Source organism: Molothrus ater, chromosome 3, assembly GCF_012460135.2.
Source record: "Molothrus ater isolate BHLD 08-10-18 breed brown headed cowbird chromosome 3, BPBGC_Mater_1.1, whole genome shotgun sequence".
In the NCBI taxonomy this organism is placed as follows: domain Eukaryota; kingdom Metazoa; phylum Chordata; class Aves; order Passeriformes; family Icteridae; genus Molothrus; species Molothrus ater.
Window position 1 is genome coordinate 54,592,012 of NC_050480.2, and position 19,427 is coordinate 54,611,438.

Here is a 19,427-nt window from a genome sequence, read left to right on the forward strand (position 1 = left end):
AAGTTGTTGGGTAAAATCTAGCTGCAAATTCTCCTGATTTGCAATAATGGTAAGAACACCCTTGTTATCTGATGCAAAACAAGAAGGCATACCTCAGTGCAGTGGGCATTATTTGCTTTACAGTGCTTCTGAATAGTCTGTTTCTGACATGTTTCAGAGTCATGAGACTGCATCCAGGAGGGGACAAGTTTGTCTTTTGTCCACATTTGTCCTGAAAGCACATATTCCCTGTGTGTAAAGATGGCCCTGATATCATCAGCACAGCTATATTCTTACATAGTCTTTGATCCCAGTCCCCCACAGAACCTACTGATGTGTCTCTCTCTTTCTCCTGGTGAGGATAAAAACACCCTGAGGATAAAAACACACTGTTTTCTGGCCACATTCTTCAAGGTAAAGCCACAAGTTGAATTTTTGGTTGTAGCTGATAAGAGCCTAGAGTTGAGGTAAAAATTTTCTAGAACTGAAGAGCACTTTTACTGGGCAAAGTCTAGAAATGGAGACCAATGTGAGAAAAGTTGGTACCTAAAAGGAAGAAAGAGTAGCTGTCATTTTGTGGGAAGAGCTTACCATGAAAAAGTACAAAAACAGTGAAGAAACCTTAGTGATGAGTTAAACAATGGAAGAAACATTTTCCAGGAATAATTGAATGAATCTCCATAAGAAAAGCTACAGATTCAACCTAAATGATGATGGATTATTTTTTCTACAGAAATTATTTAATGAACTCTGCTAAGCAACTGTGAGTGTCTGGTGCAAGGAGCCACATTTGATATTTTAAACAATCTTTCCAACCACTCTTAGTGGCATTATGAACATTGCCAGCATTTATTCTCTGCACCAGTTACTGGGGAGATGTTACACACCAGAGAGTGGAACAAAGAAGGGGAGTTTATCAGTTTTCTCTTTTGAAAGGAGACCAACATTATGCATCCATTTACTTTTTGGAAATATTTAAGACTTTGGTGATGCAGCTTGCTACATGCAGAGTGTCAAAGGATTCTAAGCTTCCTGTGATGCAAAGCAACTGAAAGGTAAACAAGAAACAGCTGAGAATACAAGCAGCTGTCTGACTACGTGCACTGTATCCAGGAGCTGGCCTTGGCCTCTCCAGGATGGCTAGACACACTCTTCATCCTTTGTATTTCTTCTGGCAACCACTGGAAGAAAAAGTGTATGACCCATCATGATCAAAAACCACAACAGCTAAAGGAACCCACAGGAACTAAGAGGTCATATAAGAAAATAGGAATAAGAAAATAGGAAAATCCCTATTTATTTAGGGATCTACTACTATAGCAGTAAGATCCTTCTTCCCTGCATTTTCTGAGGTTTTCATGATCGGTACAAGTTAATGTACCTTGGCAAGGCATTCCTATTTTACCACTCCTGGTTTATTTTACCTTAGCTCACAGTAACTGTGGAAGATCTGGTGTGTGCTGATATTTTCAAACCTGGACAGCTTTTCAAATACCTCTTGGATTTTATCTGGGTTGGTTTTATGGGAATGAGTTGGTTAAATAGGAGCTGGATTCATTCAATTCCTTCTGTTCTCATGACTGACATCCTCTTCCTCTCTGGAGTCTGCCTGTGCCAGTAATAGTCAGAACAGATCCTCTGGTGTGCTCTGGCCCCTTTGTTCCTTCTGCAAAAGTTACAGAAAATAGCTGGATCATGGCTGAGACTAGACAAGAAATGTGCTTATGGTGAGAACAGCTATGTAGAGAAACAACTTGAATTATTATTTTGTTTCTCACCAAAAAAGCTTTAGAAATCACAGTGAAAACTATGGTGCTATGGTTTTCTGAACCCTCTGAAAAAGAGATACTTATTTATGTTGTTTCCAGTTCAGTTTATTAAAGTTCCACCCCTCACTATTAAGTCCACTATACTGTCAGACAACAGCGTCTAATTGTGGTAACATAGTGTTCCTCTTATTTTCTTCCAATCTTTCCTCCCTTAGTTCTGCATTTGCCAGTGAGGAGTTTGCTTAAATTATGCTCACCTAATTGAAATTTCTTCTGTATTTTCTGTTCCATAATTATGTGGGAAATGGGATTCCCTGAGGTGACTTCATATTACCATTGAAAAGTCTAGTACCACTGTGGAGAAGGGCTAGGGGGTGGATAAGTAGGTAAGGGCAAAATCATCAGTGACTTTTTTCCCCTCTGCTCTTTTCAGCTTTGGGTTTATGTGTTCTCTCGACTGGCATAAAAAATTCTAGTAGAATCAGAAACAGAGGTGCTGGCAAAGCTACAAGATGCTCATAAGAGTAGCAAGAACAGGAGGAAGAAGCAGAGATTTTTTTCTCCTGGAATTAATACACAACTGGGGGTCTGTGAGATCTCAGTTACAGAATGGGAGAACAAATATTTACATTTCAGATAAATTTAGTCAGATATGTTCTGTTGGAAGTGGTTTTCAATGCAAAATGCTCTTTTTGCCAAACATTTCCTATTTCTTGATCTTTACTACTGGGAAACAATCAACATTATTTTTCACAGCTGCTTTTTGAAAGTTCTGGATAATTTCACTTATGGAGACCTAAAGAGCATTAAAGTTGAGATTTCAGACAGGCTTCTGTACTGATGCTCCAAGATGGGGAGTCTCAAAATCTTAATGTTTCCAGCCTCTGGCAAGTTGGCTGACATGAGAGCTGAAGCTGAAAATCGAGGAGGTGAAGAATAGGCATGTTGAGCCTCTGGGAAGTTGTTCTTGTATGTGATACCTCCTGTTAGGAGGAAATTCCAGATAAATGGCATCAAGCCTCAGAACTGTGTTTTAGTTCCCCTAAATCAGTTCCTCTATTACCTCCCTCCCTTTCAAATTTACAGCATCAATCTAATGCATTCAATGGCAGCTTCAAGCCTGCAAAATGTGGGCTTTTTCTTTCTGAGCTTGGCTCAGGGGTACTCAGGATACTGAAGGTAAAATTCCAGATAGGTAACAGATAGTCTGGCCTCAGTTTATAGGGGTTTGTTGGCAGACATATCATTTGTCAACAGCAACAGTGTTCTACACAAATGCACAATATTAGGATACTCTCTTATTTTATAGCAGTAGTTGAAATTAATCAGAGATGGTGACAAAAGTGCTGTGTAAACTCATACCTGGTTCTATACAACCTGTAAGTGCCACTCACCTTTGTTTTTCAGCAGTTTGCTGAAATTCCATTTAGTCCTTTATCCACCTGATATGAAGAATCTGACACATTCCTTTCCCTTTGAAATTACCTGACCCTGATCCCTTGGAGGATGGGAATGGTGGAAGAATAACAAATAGGAAAAGAGTTTCAGGTAGAAGTCTTGAAAGTCTGCAGGAGCTGAGTACACTTTTCTGGGCAAGTGCATCATGTGCAAGACTTCTCCTGTGCTTTTCTCACTTTGGCTCTATCTTTTCCTGTGCTGAATGTTACTGTACTCCTTACAGTTTCCCACAAGTGCATGGAAGATATCAGATTATTTAGAATGAAAGAAGAGTGTTCAGTAGGGTGTTTTCTCAGGTTTGCTGCTTTGTAACCCTGTGAGGATACTGAGGAAGTTCATGAGTTAGCCTCAAAAGGTGTCTGGAGCAGGGACCTTAAGTCCCCTGTGGGTTGACTTTATCTAAGAGCTGCTGAGCAGGATTGAAATAAATTGTTTCCCTTCTTACACAGTCTTTCTTGGATAGCTGATAAAAATCAATTTATCTCTCAAAGTATTACTGTGCACAGTCCTGATGGGTGATGTCTACAGCAGAGTTGAGCCAGTCCTGTGCAGAAGCTGGCTAATGAAACAAACAGCTGCTTCATCCCAAGAAAGCAGACAGGAAACTAGTTATTGCAAGCCTCATGGCATGTGCCAACAGCTTTCAGGAAATACTATTGCCGTGTATTATGCCTTACACTCCTGTTTTTTTTTTCTGTTTCCTGCAGCTTGTTAAATATACAACAGTTCTCCTTTTCCTCCCCCAGCAATGTACCAATGTTGGAAGTTATATTTAGTTTTAGTCAAGTTACAGTAGGCTTTTTATTATCACACAGTAGTGAAGAATAGACCAGAAACACAGTGAAGGCAAATATTTGCAGCATATCATAAACCTTTCTTGTAACCTAAATATTTAGAAAGAACAGGGATGTAGGAGGATGCTGTACTTTATAAAACATTGACAAGATAAGAAGCAGCCTCCTTAGCATGCTGACATATTGCAGAATTCTTTTCGCAGCAGCATGACTGAGCAGAAGGACTTTTTCCTTTTGTTGTGAATATATTTTCTGACTGCAGATTATTTAGAAAAGTAAATGTTTAACTTTAAAAAAAAAAGTGCACAGCCAGTTCAATGGGAATAGGAAGGACTGCAGTTGAGAAGAACCAACACCACTACCCCCAGTGACATAAAACCAAGTGTTATCCAAAGTGGATCTTGAGGGATTCATTAGCACCCTGAAAACAGCAATAGCTGTAAGATTTTCCTTTAGAGATCACTGAAGTTGTTTGGACTAAAGGACAAGAAGTGAGTTGCGCAGTCTGTTGCTAAAAATGTCCTTCTGCTAAAGCGCCCCTACATATGCCCGGCACATTTTTTCATTTCCGTCTGTTCATTTTAAAGTTGTTTTATTCTGAGAAATGCATTTGCTTAAATTTTCATCTTATTTTATGCTATTCTCAGCTGTTTACTTGCTTTTCCTTTTGTGTACTCTCTGTCTTGGAAGATGGTCCTGCAGCTTGGGAGCCAACAGAATAATTAAGGTGGAGATAATCAAGACTTTGTTGTGAGGCTTTATAAGCAAATTTTCTGCTGCAATCTGTGAAACTCAGGGGCAAGATATTGGATTCCCCAAGGGTTCTTGCTTTAATCTGTTTTCTAGGGACCTTCTCTTGGAGACCCTGAAATGTTTCTATGTTTCTTTTAATTGCTCATTTGTTTGAAACTCTGTTTTCAATAATTACCAAAACCTGGTGATGAATCAGCACACCAAAGAGAATTTACCCTGAGAGTTGTCAGGTAGAAGTATAATTCACTGTGTGTAGCATGCAGAGTGGGATGAATGGGTGTAGATGCTATCAGAGTTTCATTCAAACATAGGGCTACTGACAGTTGTTCAAAATCTGTGATATATTCAGAGCATTAAAGCAACACTCTGTTAGTGGACATACAAGCTCACATCTGTTTGGATCATTACCTGATTCTTAACAACATGTGAGTTTGGAAGTATGTCTTTTTCATAGGCATCATTACCCTAGAAATTACCCTAATTGTCCTTAGTTTTAACTCTAATACAATTATTTTTTGAGTTGGTTAAGAGCCTTCCTAATAGCTGAACATAACTTTTCTGTTATCTGCTGATACTTTCACGTTCTCATACCCAATTTATTCTTTTCTTTGCAGACCAGGAAAAGTGTGATGATGATGATGAGATGGAGCGACTTTACAAGTCATTGGAGCAAGCAAGCCTCTCTCCCATTGGTGATCGTCGACTGTCAACTAAGAAGGAGCTTAGGAAGTCATTTATCAAGCGCAGCAAAAACCCCTCCATTAATGAGAAACTCCACAAAATTCGAATGCTGAACAGTACATTAAAGGTGAGTTTGCAGATCTTGCCAAGGAAAAGCTTGAGAGAAAAAGCCAGTTTGGCTGAAAAAGAAGCAGTACAGACTTCAGCCAAACTGTAATTATGTATTTACTGTAAGCCCCAGAGAATTTTGTTAAGTTTTTGAATTCTTTTTTTCTGCTTCATTGTGAACACTGATCTGCGTTATGTTGTTCAGCTTGAACTGTAAGCAGAGGCAATAGCTCAGGAGGGACTCCTCTTACAGAAGTTCCAGCCCATTTGGAAAATTTAATAAAGAAAACTCTTAGTTAACTGGAAAACTTGCTAGCTCAGCTAAATGCACTAAACAGGGGAGCCTTAAAAAAGGAAGAGCAGACAAAGTACATTGATGATAAAGGACACGAAAATGACCCTGAGCCAAAAAAAGTTTTCCTTATGTGATTATCAGAGAATGTACAGGATGTGCCAAAGCTATTGTAAAGACCTCCTGTAACTAAAATATTTCTAATAACGAAAGCATCCTGCTTTTATGTTGGAAATATATCACGAACTGGAGGAGTACAGGGGTTCAGGAGACGTTCCATGAAAGGGCTGGTAAATCTGTCTGGAATGTGGGAATTTATGAAGCAGTTTACTTGCCAGCATCAAGTGTCATGGGATTTCAAAGCCTTCTTCTGAGTGGTGCTGAGGGAAACAAAAAGCTTAACCATAGCATTTATATTGTAAGGAGAAGACAGAATAAATGCAGACTTGGGGCTTCACTTGTTTCTTTTCGTATGCATTAGAAGCAGGAATTGAGTATCTTGTTTCAAATGGATGTATTTGGCTTCAGGCACTGTAAGCTGGAGAAATGCATGTAAAATGGTTGGACTTGATGATCTTAGAGGTCTTTTCCAACCTTAGCAGTTCTATGATTCTAAAAACTTATCCTGCCAGCACAATCATTGGTTTGATTATTAGTTGCAATGGAAGACTTGGGTTTGGCACCTTAGCCCATATTGAAATTCCTGAAAAGTAAAAGGAATTGGGAAGAGAGGCATACTTCTTGGCTCTGTATGAGACCTGGTGAAGTCTCTCCTTAGTATTAAAGAGTTTTCAGAGATGTGGCAGTGACTACAGAAGTATTCATTTGCATCAGCAGTAAAGTGAGCCCCCCACATTGCAGAAAGTTGGTTTAAAAAGTATGTCTACTTCCTAGGATAGGAAGATACATGGAGAAACATTCCAAAAAGTTTTCCCTGACAGGACCCTCACTAATAAACCTAAGAACCAGTTGGCGCAAAGTGGAGTTGTATTTTGTGGGACAGTCACTTTCATTAACATGGAGCTGAATGGAAGCCTTATTGTCAGACATGACCAAGGAGGACAATGGTGCATTGATTTAGCATGGGAGTATTATATAAGTTGTGATTAACTTAGGCTTGTCTAACACTTGTATTTAATATGGAAAAATAAGTTTTGGAGTATTTATAACATATAAAATGTGTTGATCTCTTTGGGTATTTGGTTTTTTTTTGTTTGTTTGTTTTTGTTTTTTTTTGTTTTTTTTTCTTTTTTGGTTTTTTTTTTTCTTTTTCTTTCTTCAAACTAAGAACTTGGAGTATTGACAAGACAAATAAAAAAGCACAGACACTTTCCCATAGACACAAACAGAGTTCTCTACACAGCAGTATTTAAGTTAGCCTGTCTGAAAGTCAAGCGCCTGCAGTGGGAAAGTGCCATATTAATTACATCAGTGAAATTATGTGCCTTTAAAGTCAATTTTCTTAATGTATAATATAAGACATAAGATAATTGGAAATTATCTACTGGAAATTTAAAAATCAAGATTTTTTAGATCCATATGTACTCTGCTTTAATTAAAACCCTATTAGTTCGAGAAGTGATTTATGCAAGTCTCAATGCAATTTTAATTTTAGACTTTTGACTCCACATATTTAACAACAGATTAATGTTGCTGCCACAATATATCATTAACAAAACATGCTTTGAATACTTTGTAAGAGAGGGAAGCTATGTGCAAATGCATCACAGTCTTAGTGAATGTGGGAGATAGTTTTAATGTTACAGGAGAAACTCCATGGCATGACTTTTTGCTGCCAAGTTTGTCCAATAGAAATACTCCTCTTCCTTCCACCTCCCTGTCTCCTCTCTTCTTCTCTTAAACTAACTGCACATATCCCTGCATTAGTACCAGAAGTCTTGTAAAAAAGGGCTGTCACTGGGTCTTGAGGGTAGGAGATGTGTAAAATACATTTGAAAGAGCTTTTGTGTTTAAAAAGCAGCTAAGGCGTGACAGGAATTGGCGCAGTTGAAGGTTCATTAGATAAGTAGTGGGATATGGATATAGAAACAGCTGATGGCTGCTATCAGAAGGTGAAATGAGTGTGTGGGAGTACTTTCAAGGTGTTTTCAAGGCAGCCACCAACACAGGGTGTTCTTGGGTATGATGAATGGGTGGTAGCAGGAGAAGATGATTAGAGCTATTCCATTGCTTTCACACACAGACTGGAGTGAGGGAGCCCAGCAGAAATAGCCAAGTTTTGTTAGTGCAGCATGGTGCCTCCGTTAATAAATTATACTATCACCCTGATTTTTTAAGATTTTCTAAGCCTTCTGATGTTTACATTCTTGTAATGAACTTTCTCATACACTTTCTGTAAATAACTCATTGTTTTGCATTCTTTTATGGAGGAAGAGAAATTTGATAGACTGTTGGTTTGTCCAGTGTCATTGGAGAGGTAGCACTTTTATCCTCCAATCCACTGTCACTTTTAGAAAACTATAAATATTAAAGTTAGATAATAAACTTCTCTTTTCTTCACCTTGAGAGCAACAGTGTGTGTACTTGTGTTGTTTTGTGTTGTATAGTGACATTATACCTGCTCTCTATCCTATGGCCCCTGGATAGGCAATATGGGCTGGAAAAGTGAAGTGGTTTGTTATGCTACAACATGAGGACATCAAAGAACATCAGTGTGTGAAAGGAAGGTGCAATGAAGACAGAGCCAGGCTATTTTTAGTGGTGCCCAGTGACAGGACCAGAAGTGAGGGTTCAAACTGAAACACAGGTTTCCCCTGGGTAGCAAGAAACTCTGTGAAGGAGACCAAGCACAGATTGTCCAGGGAAGCTGTTGAGTCTCCATCTTGAGATACTCAAGAGTCATCTGCACACAGTCCTAGGCAGCCTGCAGTAGGTGGCTCTGTTTGAGGAAGGGTTTTGGACCAAATGACTCCCAGAGGTCCCTTCCAAGCTCAACCATTCTGTAGTTCTGTGACATACACAGTCTCAATGTCCCTGCATCAGTCACTGCCCGCACCTTACAAGTGAACCAGGGTGCTTGCAATACATGGTCTGAGCTACTCTTGCCTAAAAGTAGATACAGATTTATTGGCAGTAGCTGGTGGTAGATGGCAGACACAGGTACTGTAGCCACTCTACTGCCAGTGCACAAATTATATCCAAAATTATGGTCAGTCCAGCTCCCAGAGAAGAGATGTTTATTACATGGAATAAGTGTTTTTGAGAAAGTTAGAACTGCTGTGAATTACAGAAATAAATGCTGTTGTGTCTTGTTTCATGCAAGTACTGTCTTGTTGAGAGAGAGAGTAACAATGTGCAATTTTCACATGAATCTTCTCTCATCAAGTTTTGTTAAAAAGCCTATAAAAAAATCTAGATGCAATCATAACTTGCCTTTAACTGGGAAGAATTTTTACTGTAGACATAACTTTGATGACCTACACTCTAAAAATGGGAACAAGCTGCCAGGAGAATGGGTAATTTGCCATCTCCTTGTGACATGAGTCTAACATTCCCAGAGTGTTTTTGTTAGGGACAATTGTCTTGACATTTTCTGTGGAAATAACCACTTGTTCTCTTCCTAGTGTAAGGAACATGACCTGGCCACAATTAATCAGTTGCTAGAGGACCCAAAGTTGACAGCGGTGAAGTACAGAGAGTGGAGGAGCACAAACATCATGCTGGTCCAAGATATTTATCAGCAGCAGGAGGTCCAGGACACGTCCGCAGAGAATAGTGAAGAGCAAGAAATGGCTCCACAGCCAGTCACTGAAAGTGCTATTTGATCAATGGCACATGGCAAGATTTTTCTGCACGGGTCTTCACATACAAGCAATTTATGCTGCTGTATCTTGAGGTTTGTTTTTCGCAAGCGTGCTTAAGAAACAACCCAGTCTCCAAAGTTTTAATGCTCTTGCAGAGCTCATTTAATGTCAAATGGGCAAGTTCCCCAAACTTGCCCAAGTTGCCCAAAAATCACGCCTGAATGTGGCCTGCATACGTAAGAAGACTATTTAACAAAGCAGCAAAGAAAATTTTTTCAGTTTTTGGAGAAGAAAATTACAAGTGTCCAGCTTCTGGAGGACACAGAACTATGTAATATGTACTGTATAAATATGAGATCCTTGGGATTGTTTTAACTATACACCTTACCTTGAATTGAAGCTAAACTGATCCCAACAGGATGTAGCCTACTCTACCTTTTTACCCTCTACGGTAACCCAATGTATTAGCTTTCATGTCTGTACCCATTTATTTTCACCACTCAACCAGTTTAAAGGAGACAAATGGAAGAGTAATTACTCATGAGTTGATACTGTTGACAGCTGCCAGGCACCCAGTTTGGGCTCTGCCTGATGTTTTATGAGTTTCAAATTTATTTATGGTCCAGACCAAGAAGGTACTGTCTTTCTACAAGAAGAAGAGGTCTCTAAGTTTTTGCTAACATGTAATTTACTCTTCAGTGAGACAAGATTCAACTTTTCTTATGGACTTGGCAGAATTCCTTGGAAGAATTATGTTCTCCTTTCTTTTTTTGACAACTGGAAGTATATAAGGTACAAGTTCATCCCAGAGTCCAACTTAAGGAAGGTGATCATATTCACAAGCCAGAAGCTAAATGACTCAACTCCTAATGTGGACCTGGCAGTGTAAAACAAAGCTGCAAATATTTTTGTAAATATATGTAATTTTAAGACTTATATGAATGTGACTATGTACTGTAAAGATGTTTTATTTATATATTTATATATGCTGAATTTCCTAATATAAATAGGCACATGTGGACCAAGCCCACCCAGCTGTGAGTGCTTACAGATTGACTTGAAATGCCTCTTTTTGTTGTGTTCCATTATAGATCACAGTAATGGCTCTGCAGCTGAGACTACCCTGAGGCATATGCTGTGACTGTTTCTTTTGCTTTTCTAGCTTTGAGTTTTAGATGAAGAAAATCTGTACAACTTAGGGCCTGAAAGAATTTTTCTAGAGAGTTTCAAGACTTCCCTTTGGGGGAAAAAATAAGAGGTTTTGCTGCAGGATCATGACTTTTTGGCTTCATTATCCTCAGTACAAGGTTTTGGGCTTTTGCCTTCCTCTCTTCTGCAGTATAAGAATTTTGCAGAGTGCTGAATTTTGAAAAGCAAGGATTAGTCCACCATTCCCAAATTAATGTCACTACAGGAACTGTGACAATCTGCACTTCTGTTGCTATTTCATGAAGATATTCTTTGTCATTAGTTTTCGATACAGTTTATCTTTTAAAGCAAAATACACTATAGAGATGCAGCCATATTCACCTCTCTATACTTTTTATGTTTTATCATAGCTTGATAGACAAAACAAAAGATAATGGTGTTAGTGGGAACACATGAAGTCTTTTCCACCTGTGTAGTGATTTGTTTGAGTGTTGATATTGCATTTTTAATACTCAGCAGCTTTTCTTTTAAAACAGAGGCAAGGAAATAGATGACAATTACTAAATGGGGAAGCAGACACAAAACCCTGGATGGTTAAAAAGCTATTCTTTTCAGGAAATCATCATATGAATGGTGACTTCATCACTTCACTAATTCTAACTAGAAGTTAAGCAAGCTAAATACCTGGTGCAATTTGGTTTGGAGTAATTGCATCCTAAAAATGGAGCCCAGTTTTAGGTTGCTTTTTTGTGCTTCTTTTTGTTTTTTGGGTTTTTTTAATAATTCTTCCACCATTCCCATTGAAATGCTGTCACTTATCTGCTGAGAGCACCTGAAAATTAGGAGTGTATGGATTAATCTGCTTGCCATTTAATTTTTAACTACCTGGTGCTAAGTAACTGATAAATATTGGAGGACAAATTGCATGTTCTATCACACATGTGAGTTTTTCACAAAACAAAGCACGTAAACACTGTTTTCCTTAAAAATCATCTTCACTCAGATGCTGAAAAGAAGCACATGCTTAAGTGGCCTGTTGAGCTGGGCCAGACGAGTCAGTGCCTTGCAGTTCTGAGCAAAGTCCGAGTCAACTCCATTTGCTGAAGTAGATTTGCTGGATACAAAGAAAAACCTATGTGGCCTGTACATGCTGTGTTGGCTCTTTTCACGCTGCACTTGTGTAAACATAGACAAAACAGCTTTCCCAAATCTAGAGACAAAGAGATGCCCTTGGACTGCCCAAACTGCACTGTTGGTTTTGACAGATTACATAGCCTGAAATTGCTTTTAAATTACTCTCTTTTAGATGGTCAGTAGATACTTATTGTTGAACCATTGAGGTTTTGGAGACCTACTAAGCATGGGCTCCATCACCGCTTAGAAAAGAACAGAAAATTCTTGAATGGGGTTACTTCAATCCCAGTTATAACTTTAACAAATTTCTTTGTTCAGGAAAGCAAATTTATGGATTTTCGACTGCAGGAAATCTAACTCCACTCCCTTCAGCTACTACTTAGACTCAAAATAATGGAAAGCGTGGAAAATGCAAAGTGAAAATTGCAGTGAAACAGGATTAATTTTCTGGCATTGCTAATTACTGTGACAGTTTTTGCCTGGGTTTATCACAAGGGGCTGCCCAGCAGCGTGAAAGCTATAATCAGAGACAGAATTACGCACAAGCTGACAGCTACAGCGGGGAGCTGCCTCAACAGGACAAATCTGGACAAGTCTGTGCTCTGCTCATTGATGCTTGGAGTAACTGGTATTTCTTGGTCTGGATTTGGAAGACCTGCACTATTGACTCACAGCACAGGGAGCTGTGCATCCCTAGTGTGAATGTCAAGGAGTTTTTAACCATCTGCCTCAAGGGACATGTTTTATACACTTTTTTGAGAGAAGGTATATGTGTCTGGATACGTGCACATGCACAATTTTTCTTCTGTCAGTAAAGCCAGTTGGTGCAGAAAGTCCAGCAATGGAGATTTTGAAATTCCTGGTAACAATACCTAATTTCAACTGTTTCTGCAGCTTTTCTGGAAATCAAATCTCTCAGTTCTGGTGATGTACATCTCATGAGATACCAGAATGAGGTGAGATCACGTTTCCTTTCCTATGATGGAAGGGATTCCGTGTGGGGATTTTGAATATTTTTACATCTAGCTCTGATGATTCAATCAATACTAGAGTTTCACCTTGACATGGTTTTATGTGCAGCTGGAGATGAAACACCATGCAGTTGCTTGCTCAGTCCCCCCTCTTTTTTCCTTCCCCATCCCTGTGTAATGGGGAGCAGAATTGAAGTAAAAATTGTAGGCCGAGACAAGAATGGTTTTATAATTTAAAATAAAATAAAATACAACAGTAATGGTAAATAATAATAATGATTAAAAAAGGAAAGAAACCCAAGCAAGTGATGTACAATGCAATTGCTCACCACCCACTGACCTGCCAGACCCTTCTTCCCAAACCCAGATCACGCCCTCCTCCCGGGTAGCTGACCCTGGTTTATTTACCTGGCATGATGTTCTGCAATGTGGAATATCCCTTTGGTCAGTTTGAGTCCCCTGTCCCAGCTATGCTCCCTGCCCGGTTTGGTTTTTTGTGCATTTCCTCACTGGCAGAGCACGAAACAAGGAAAAATATCCTTGACTTAGGATAAAACACGGCTTAGCAAAAACCAAAACACCAGTGTGTTGTCAATACCATTCCCATTCTGAATCCAAAACACAGCACTGTAACAGCCACTGAAGCAGAAATTAACTATACCCTAGCTGATACCAGGAATAAGCAGGAACAAATAATGCACTGTTTCTCTTTTTTGCAAATAATTTGAATTTTGGAGGATACCATCATATTGAGAGAAAAGGCTGGTGTGGGACAGCCAAGGAGGGAGGGGAAGAAAAAACATGGTATTTGATTTAAAACTCAGTGGAAATTCAGAATTTAAAATTATTTCTAACTTGAAAAAATAATGGATGTGTTACACCTATTGTGTAAGCTTGTAAGCTTACATGTCTATTACAGATTTAATATGAAAACCTGTATTTTTAAATTTTTCAAATAGCAAAGGAACCCATGAAAGCATACTTTTATGGGAGGAACTCCATGTACTGAGATTGGGTTTTGGGCTTTGGCCTTTTTTTTACTCTTTTGCTTGTTTAGTCATACAAAAGTAGCCAATTGTAACCAATTGTACCCAAGTGAGGGCCTGAGTTTACTCCACTTATATGAGACACGGCTTTCTGCTAACAGGAAGCCAAAGTGGTTTTCTTGCAGTAGTGGAGCCAAAGTGGAATTTCCTGTTTTCTGTGGGGCATTCAAAGCAGCAGACGTTTTAAGATGTCAGTGAGAATTTCCTTGATGCTTGAAGATTTATCCCATTTTCATTTGCTTCAAACAGGCAATATTATTATATTTTTAAAAACTGCATTCATTCTGAACTGAAACAAAATTTGAGGTGAAAAAAGGAAAATAGAACAGAAAAAAATCTTGGAGCTAAGATCATGCTGAAATTCACATCTCTGCATAGGGTAGTAGGAGCTGAGCTTGCCAAAAGCTAAGCATTTCAACACTGAAAAAAATTGTAAGGTGTTGAAAAGAGTACTACATTCCTTGAAATTTGCTGTGGGAGAAGTTCCAAGACTTGTCTACTCTGGAAAAATGAATATTTTCCTAATTTATTTCCTCCTGATAAAAATCCAAAGGGAGTGGTTTATAAGATGGCAGCAAGTTAAATATGGAATATGCATGTAATTCATTGATAGCTCAACAACCTTGATGTATGATCTGGAAATGGTTGACTTTAGATGACTCAGCCTGTAACACTCAGCCTGTAAAATCCATTTCTTTGGGAGAGCATTGTAGCTACCAGTGTCTGAAGCTTATGCACCCCATCTGGTCCACATGAGGTCCATTTTGAAGATGTAGGTGAATGGCTTTTCTATAGGACAAATAGTTTGTGTCCTCATGCCATAGCTTAGGAACCACTCCCTGTGTCCTAGATGCCTTAGGACCTGCCCAAATTACTCTGACTCTTGAAGCTGCTTATGGCAGTTTAATCTTCTCCCAACTAAAAATAAATAGAGGATATGAAAGCACATCTCCCACTCCCACATGAATTAAAACTAGCACTAGTCTAGCAGAGATTAATGTAAGTCACCTTATTTGTGAGTGTTTACCAAAATAGCTCACCTGGTGAAAAGCCATTTTCACTGCATAACCACTGCATGCAAACAGCAGTGCTCTTGTGCCAAGCTTTCAGTGCTGAGGGCTGGCCCAAAGGAGGAACGGATGTGACCGTCCCACTGTGCTCTGTGTAGAGAGTGTAGAGAGGAAAAGTCATGCACAGAAGAAGATTTACAAGGACTTCTATCAGGCAGTAGCAGGGCCTGCAGAACGACAAAAGTACAAGGGATCCAAATTCAGTATTTTATCTGCTGAGTCTTTTTTTTCTTTTCTTCACTAGTTTAATACTCACTGCACAATGTTGGCACTCAGCGCTGCCTTTTTACTGCTTGTTGCCTACACGTGTGAATTGATTTTCATGGAATGATACACACATCTTGCAGAATGAGAGCCTTATGTTTGCACTTGTCAATTAAACACTGAAATGAGAGAATATTTTGCTCAGCCTTTTTTTTTTCTGCTTATTTTCACTGCAGATTTTTCAGTTTACTTCTATAAAAAGAAATAAATTTTTGCTGGTTCTTTAAGCAAGCAATTTCCCTGTGGGACTAATATTATTATTAAGTTGTATAATCTGAAACCAGGAAGAGTCAATGAATGGTTTGACTAAGGAATGCCTTCTACTAGTTTGCAATGTGGTATTTGAAACTGCTTTTAAATTACTTAACTCTTACTCTTAATTGGTTATTGTAGGCACACTTCAGGAAGATCAGTCTCTTCTGACAGGTATGGAACATTACTAGATTATTTTTAAGCTCACAGAGCAGCCTACTTCAATTAAAAGAAGATAGGTATTTTTGTCAAAAGGCTTTCAGTTTAGCTGGAGAGGCCAGCCAGGTAGCAGTATGGTGAAAGTGTGTTTCCTAGGAAATGAACTTGTCATAAGGGCTCAGCTGAAAAAAGAATGTCCCTGTCTCTGTCCCCTCTCTTCCCCCAACCTCCTACATGCTCCCACTGCTTGCCTTGGGCTAATCAGCTCATCATTTGCCACCTCTGTCAGCTCAGCCAAGTCAGGCAGCAGGGAACAGACACAGCGAGCTGGATATTCATCTGCAGTGATGATAACTGAAATTGCCTCATGGAGAGGGTCAGTGCCTGACAGAGTCCTCAGAAGGGATGCAGCTGGATTCTGTAGGCAGAAGCAGAAGGAAGAAGAGCTGTGTAAGTGGGAAGGAAGAAAGGGACTCCTTCCTTTCAGAAGTAAAGCATTAGCTTGGCTCATGTTCCCACAAAGTTATACCTTCGCTTCTAACAAGCAATGATTTCTTTTTTTTTCCCCTGCTAGACAGGGAGTCATGAAGACAACCTGAGGAAACAGTTTTCATGTGATCTCAGCCTGTGCTCTTGCTCTCAGTGCCTAATGCACAGCCAAACATTTGGTGTCTGGGCCTGAAAACAAAACTCTACAAAAAAGCATCAATGATACCTCTCTTTAGGATCCTTCCTGGCATGCTTGCTGTGGGAACGTTCACAGGAAAGGCACTGGGGCACCATCTGTCTACCCTTATGCCTTCTGTAACACCTCACCTCACTGCCTTGGGCTGCCTCTTGTTTGGCTCTTGCTTTTGCTTTACACCCTCTTGTGGTGGTACAAAACATCAGCTGTTCCAACGTTTTATAAAGGTATCATTGAGTTGCTCATTATGATTTGGACATTTGTCTTTTGCCTGATTAAAAAAACCTTGTTGGGTTTTTTTTTGGCTTGCTTCCTGTGAGCTTGGGGTGAGCATGATCACTGGCAACACAGAGGGCAAAGGCTCCATCCCTGCATCTGACCCTATTTCATCACTGCTTATTTTGGAAAGGCTCAGTCACCATTCTTCTTATTATTGTGGCTTTTTCTTATTGCTGGAAGAAAGTGCCTACTGTCAGTGAGAAAGTTCCTGTATTTCTTCCTCTTCTCAAGAAATATCCTCATTATCACTGGGGGATGTTTCAAATTGTCTAACAGAAGCCTTGGCAGTACATGACATACAGTGCACAGTGACAAACTGCTCTGTTATTTTGGTGGGGAAACTGTATCTTTCCCCTTTCCACTTCTTGGCAAAGTGCTCTCAGTCTTGGGAAGACAAACAAGTTCTTGTACTGCGGGTGAGAAAACTTCTGCGAGAGGCTCTCAGCGTGTTCCTGACGGAGAAAACTGATCCCTCAGCACAGCCTGCTGGCTGCTGGCAGCACGACAAGCAAGGAGGGAAATCACGGGTTCGTGTGGAGGAGTGGAAACAAAAATAAGAGGGTTTGCTGCAGGATCATGATTTTTTGGCTTCCTTATCCCCAGAACAAGGTTTTGGGTTTTTGCCTTCCCCTCTTCTGCACGTGTACAAGTTTGTGATGGTCTCAGCTCACATTTGAGGAAGTTTGCAGAGAGGTGACAGCATTTACAGCAAGTGTGAAAATGGGAGATGCTGTCTGGGACACTGACCCTCTCCAGAGCCGAAACAGAAGCAGTAAAATGAAACCAAGGTCAGTCTGGAGATAAAGATGCTCTTTAGTGAGAAAGAGCAAGTGAACACCTGAGCAGCAAAGTTGAACACAAAGAAAAAAGAGCTGGTAAATTAGGGGGTGTGAGAAAGTGGTAATTATTATCTGATGAAAAGCAGGTGGCATGAGATTAGTGGAACACCCCAATTGGCCATACAATGGATGGGGATGATTTTTAGTATATGGCTATTTAATATCCATGTATCTCATCCAGCAATTTATTAAAGCTGTTCTGCAGAGCACCCTAAAATTTGAGGGTTCAGATGTCAGAGATATTTTTTGGTGTAAAATGCACTTATGGACCACGTTTCTGTCCCTTGTGAAATGTTCTGTGCATGCCTGGTGAAACCCCAAAGCCACTGTTATGGTGTGTTGCAAGAAAATAGCTGAAAAGTCAGAGGCATTTCCAATGTCCTCAACCCTTGCAATGGCAGTCCTGGTAACTGACAGGCCTGGCTGTGCTCTTGCAGTCCTGTTACTGAAGTAGAATCTTTGTTTCTAAGGTGCATTTTCCTAAATCTTATTTTTTTACAGACAGTAAATTCAGTTCACCTTGGCTAGCACTTAAGTTCATGCATTGCAGCAGCTATGAAGATGACTCTGCTAGTGGTGTAATTTGCTGTGAAATTTGGAAATTTTTCTCTACAAATGTCAGGAGGAGCTCCAAATCAGATTTTATACTATTGTAAAACACACATATCACCTTCCCAGATAGATGTGATACTTCATCATGAGCATAATTTGCTTTCTGTGAAACAATTTATTCTGTTCATCTTGCTGCTCATGACATGAGGCAATTCAGGCAGCTGTGTTGTTTCTGAAATGTGTTTTCTAACACAAGAAAACGAATGACTTATGGTGCTGGTACTATTTGGAAGAAGCAGATGACAGCCTCAGGACTGAGGCAGCAAACAAAGCTCAGCACTTTGGAGACAGTGGCACAAATGACATCTTCAAAAGAGGATGTGGGAATTTCACTCATTAAAGAGAGAAAGGAAGCCTATCCCATAAGGAATCAGAGAAATGAAGGCAGAGTTTGTGTGACAGCGCTGTTCATACAAAAAAATCAGTGTGAAGTAAACCCTGGGAATAAAGTTCAGATGCAGGAAGGTGTGGACTGGTTTAGGATCACGGCTGCTCTGGAGGATTGTAGGGCGACCTGGCTGAACAGGCAGGACTGGACAGAACACAAGCTGACATCTGGACCTAGCTTAATGACATATAGCAAGAGGAGAGAAAAAACAGGCTGCAAATCTCCTTAGTTCCCAAGTTCCATTTGTTTCGTAGACACCACCTGGCAAGGTAAGCAGAGCATCAAGACATAGTAAACCATGGCTTGGTGTCAAGGATGGGAAGGTGACACAAGGGAAACTGCAGTAGGATCAGTTCCCAAGGATGTGTTTGCACACAAGAGGCAGCTGCAATAGGTCAGCACCCTGGGCCTGAGCTTTGCAGTGTGGCCTGAACCATGATGCCACTTTTGGCAATGTTCACAATTCAGTTTCTCCAGCCTTCAGTTTTCCAGTCAATTTGTTGCTTTGGAAGATATGAAATCCTACTGTGTGGGTTTACACCTTCCTTGATATACTATCTACCTCCTGGAGAGGACACAGTGATAAATTCTGTTTATAGTTCAAAAAAGACATAGCTATCTCTGGGATCTTATGCCACCTGCAGCCTCCCAGAGTTTCACAGTAAAATGACTTTGGATGAGGATCTTTGCAACAATTTTGTACTCCTACTTTGTCTGTCAAAATTTCCAATAAAGATCAGAAAAATAACTATACACATACCTGTATTCAGTTCTTAATGTAGCATCCAATTAATTCCACTGCACCAAATTCACCTTTGGCATTAGCTGAAGAAAGAGATCTAGTTTTTCCTTTGATTCATTGAAAGTTTTGGAATAATTTGTAGCTGCAGTATCAGGCTAAATTCTTAAGTGCCACATTAGTGAGGATTATAAAAGTAGTACAGATCAAGATGAAAGAGAGACATTTATTCTGTATTGCTC

The 19,427-nt window shown here is 39.7% G+C and overlaps 1 protein-coding gene across 4 annotated transcripts in view; it reads left to right on the forward strand.

Annotated features, from left to right (window-relative positions):
• The window catches only part of IPCEF1 (interaction protein for cytohesin exchange factors 1), a 42,833-nt gene extending 23,634 nt beyond the window's left edge, over positions 1-19,199 (forward strand). For all 4 annotated transcript variants that reach the window (XM_036379952.2, XM_036379953.2, XM_036379950.2 and 1 more), the window contains exons 8-9: positions 5,368-5,561; positions 9,419-19,199. In XM_036379952.2, the coding sequence (XP_036235845.1) occupies positions 5,368-5,561; positions 9,419-9,619 (395 nt within the window). In that variant the 3' untranslated portion in view covers positions 9,620-19,199. The remainder of the gene's footprint in view (positions 1-5,367; positions 5,562-9,418) is intronic.
• The last annotated feature ends 228 nt before the right edge of the window (positions 19,200-19,427 follow it).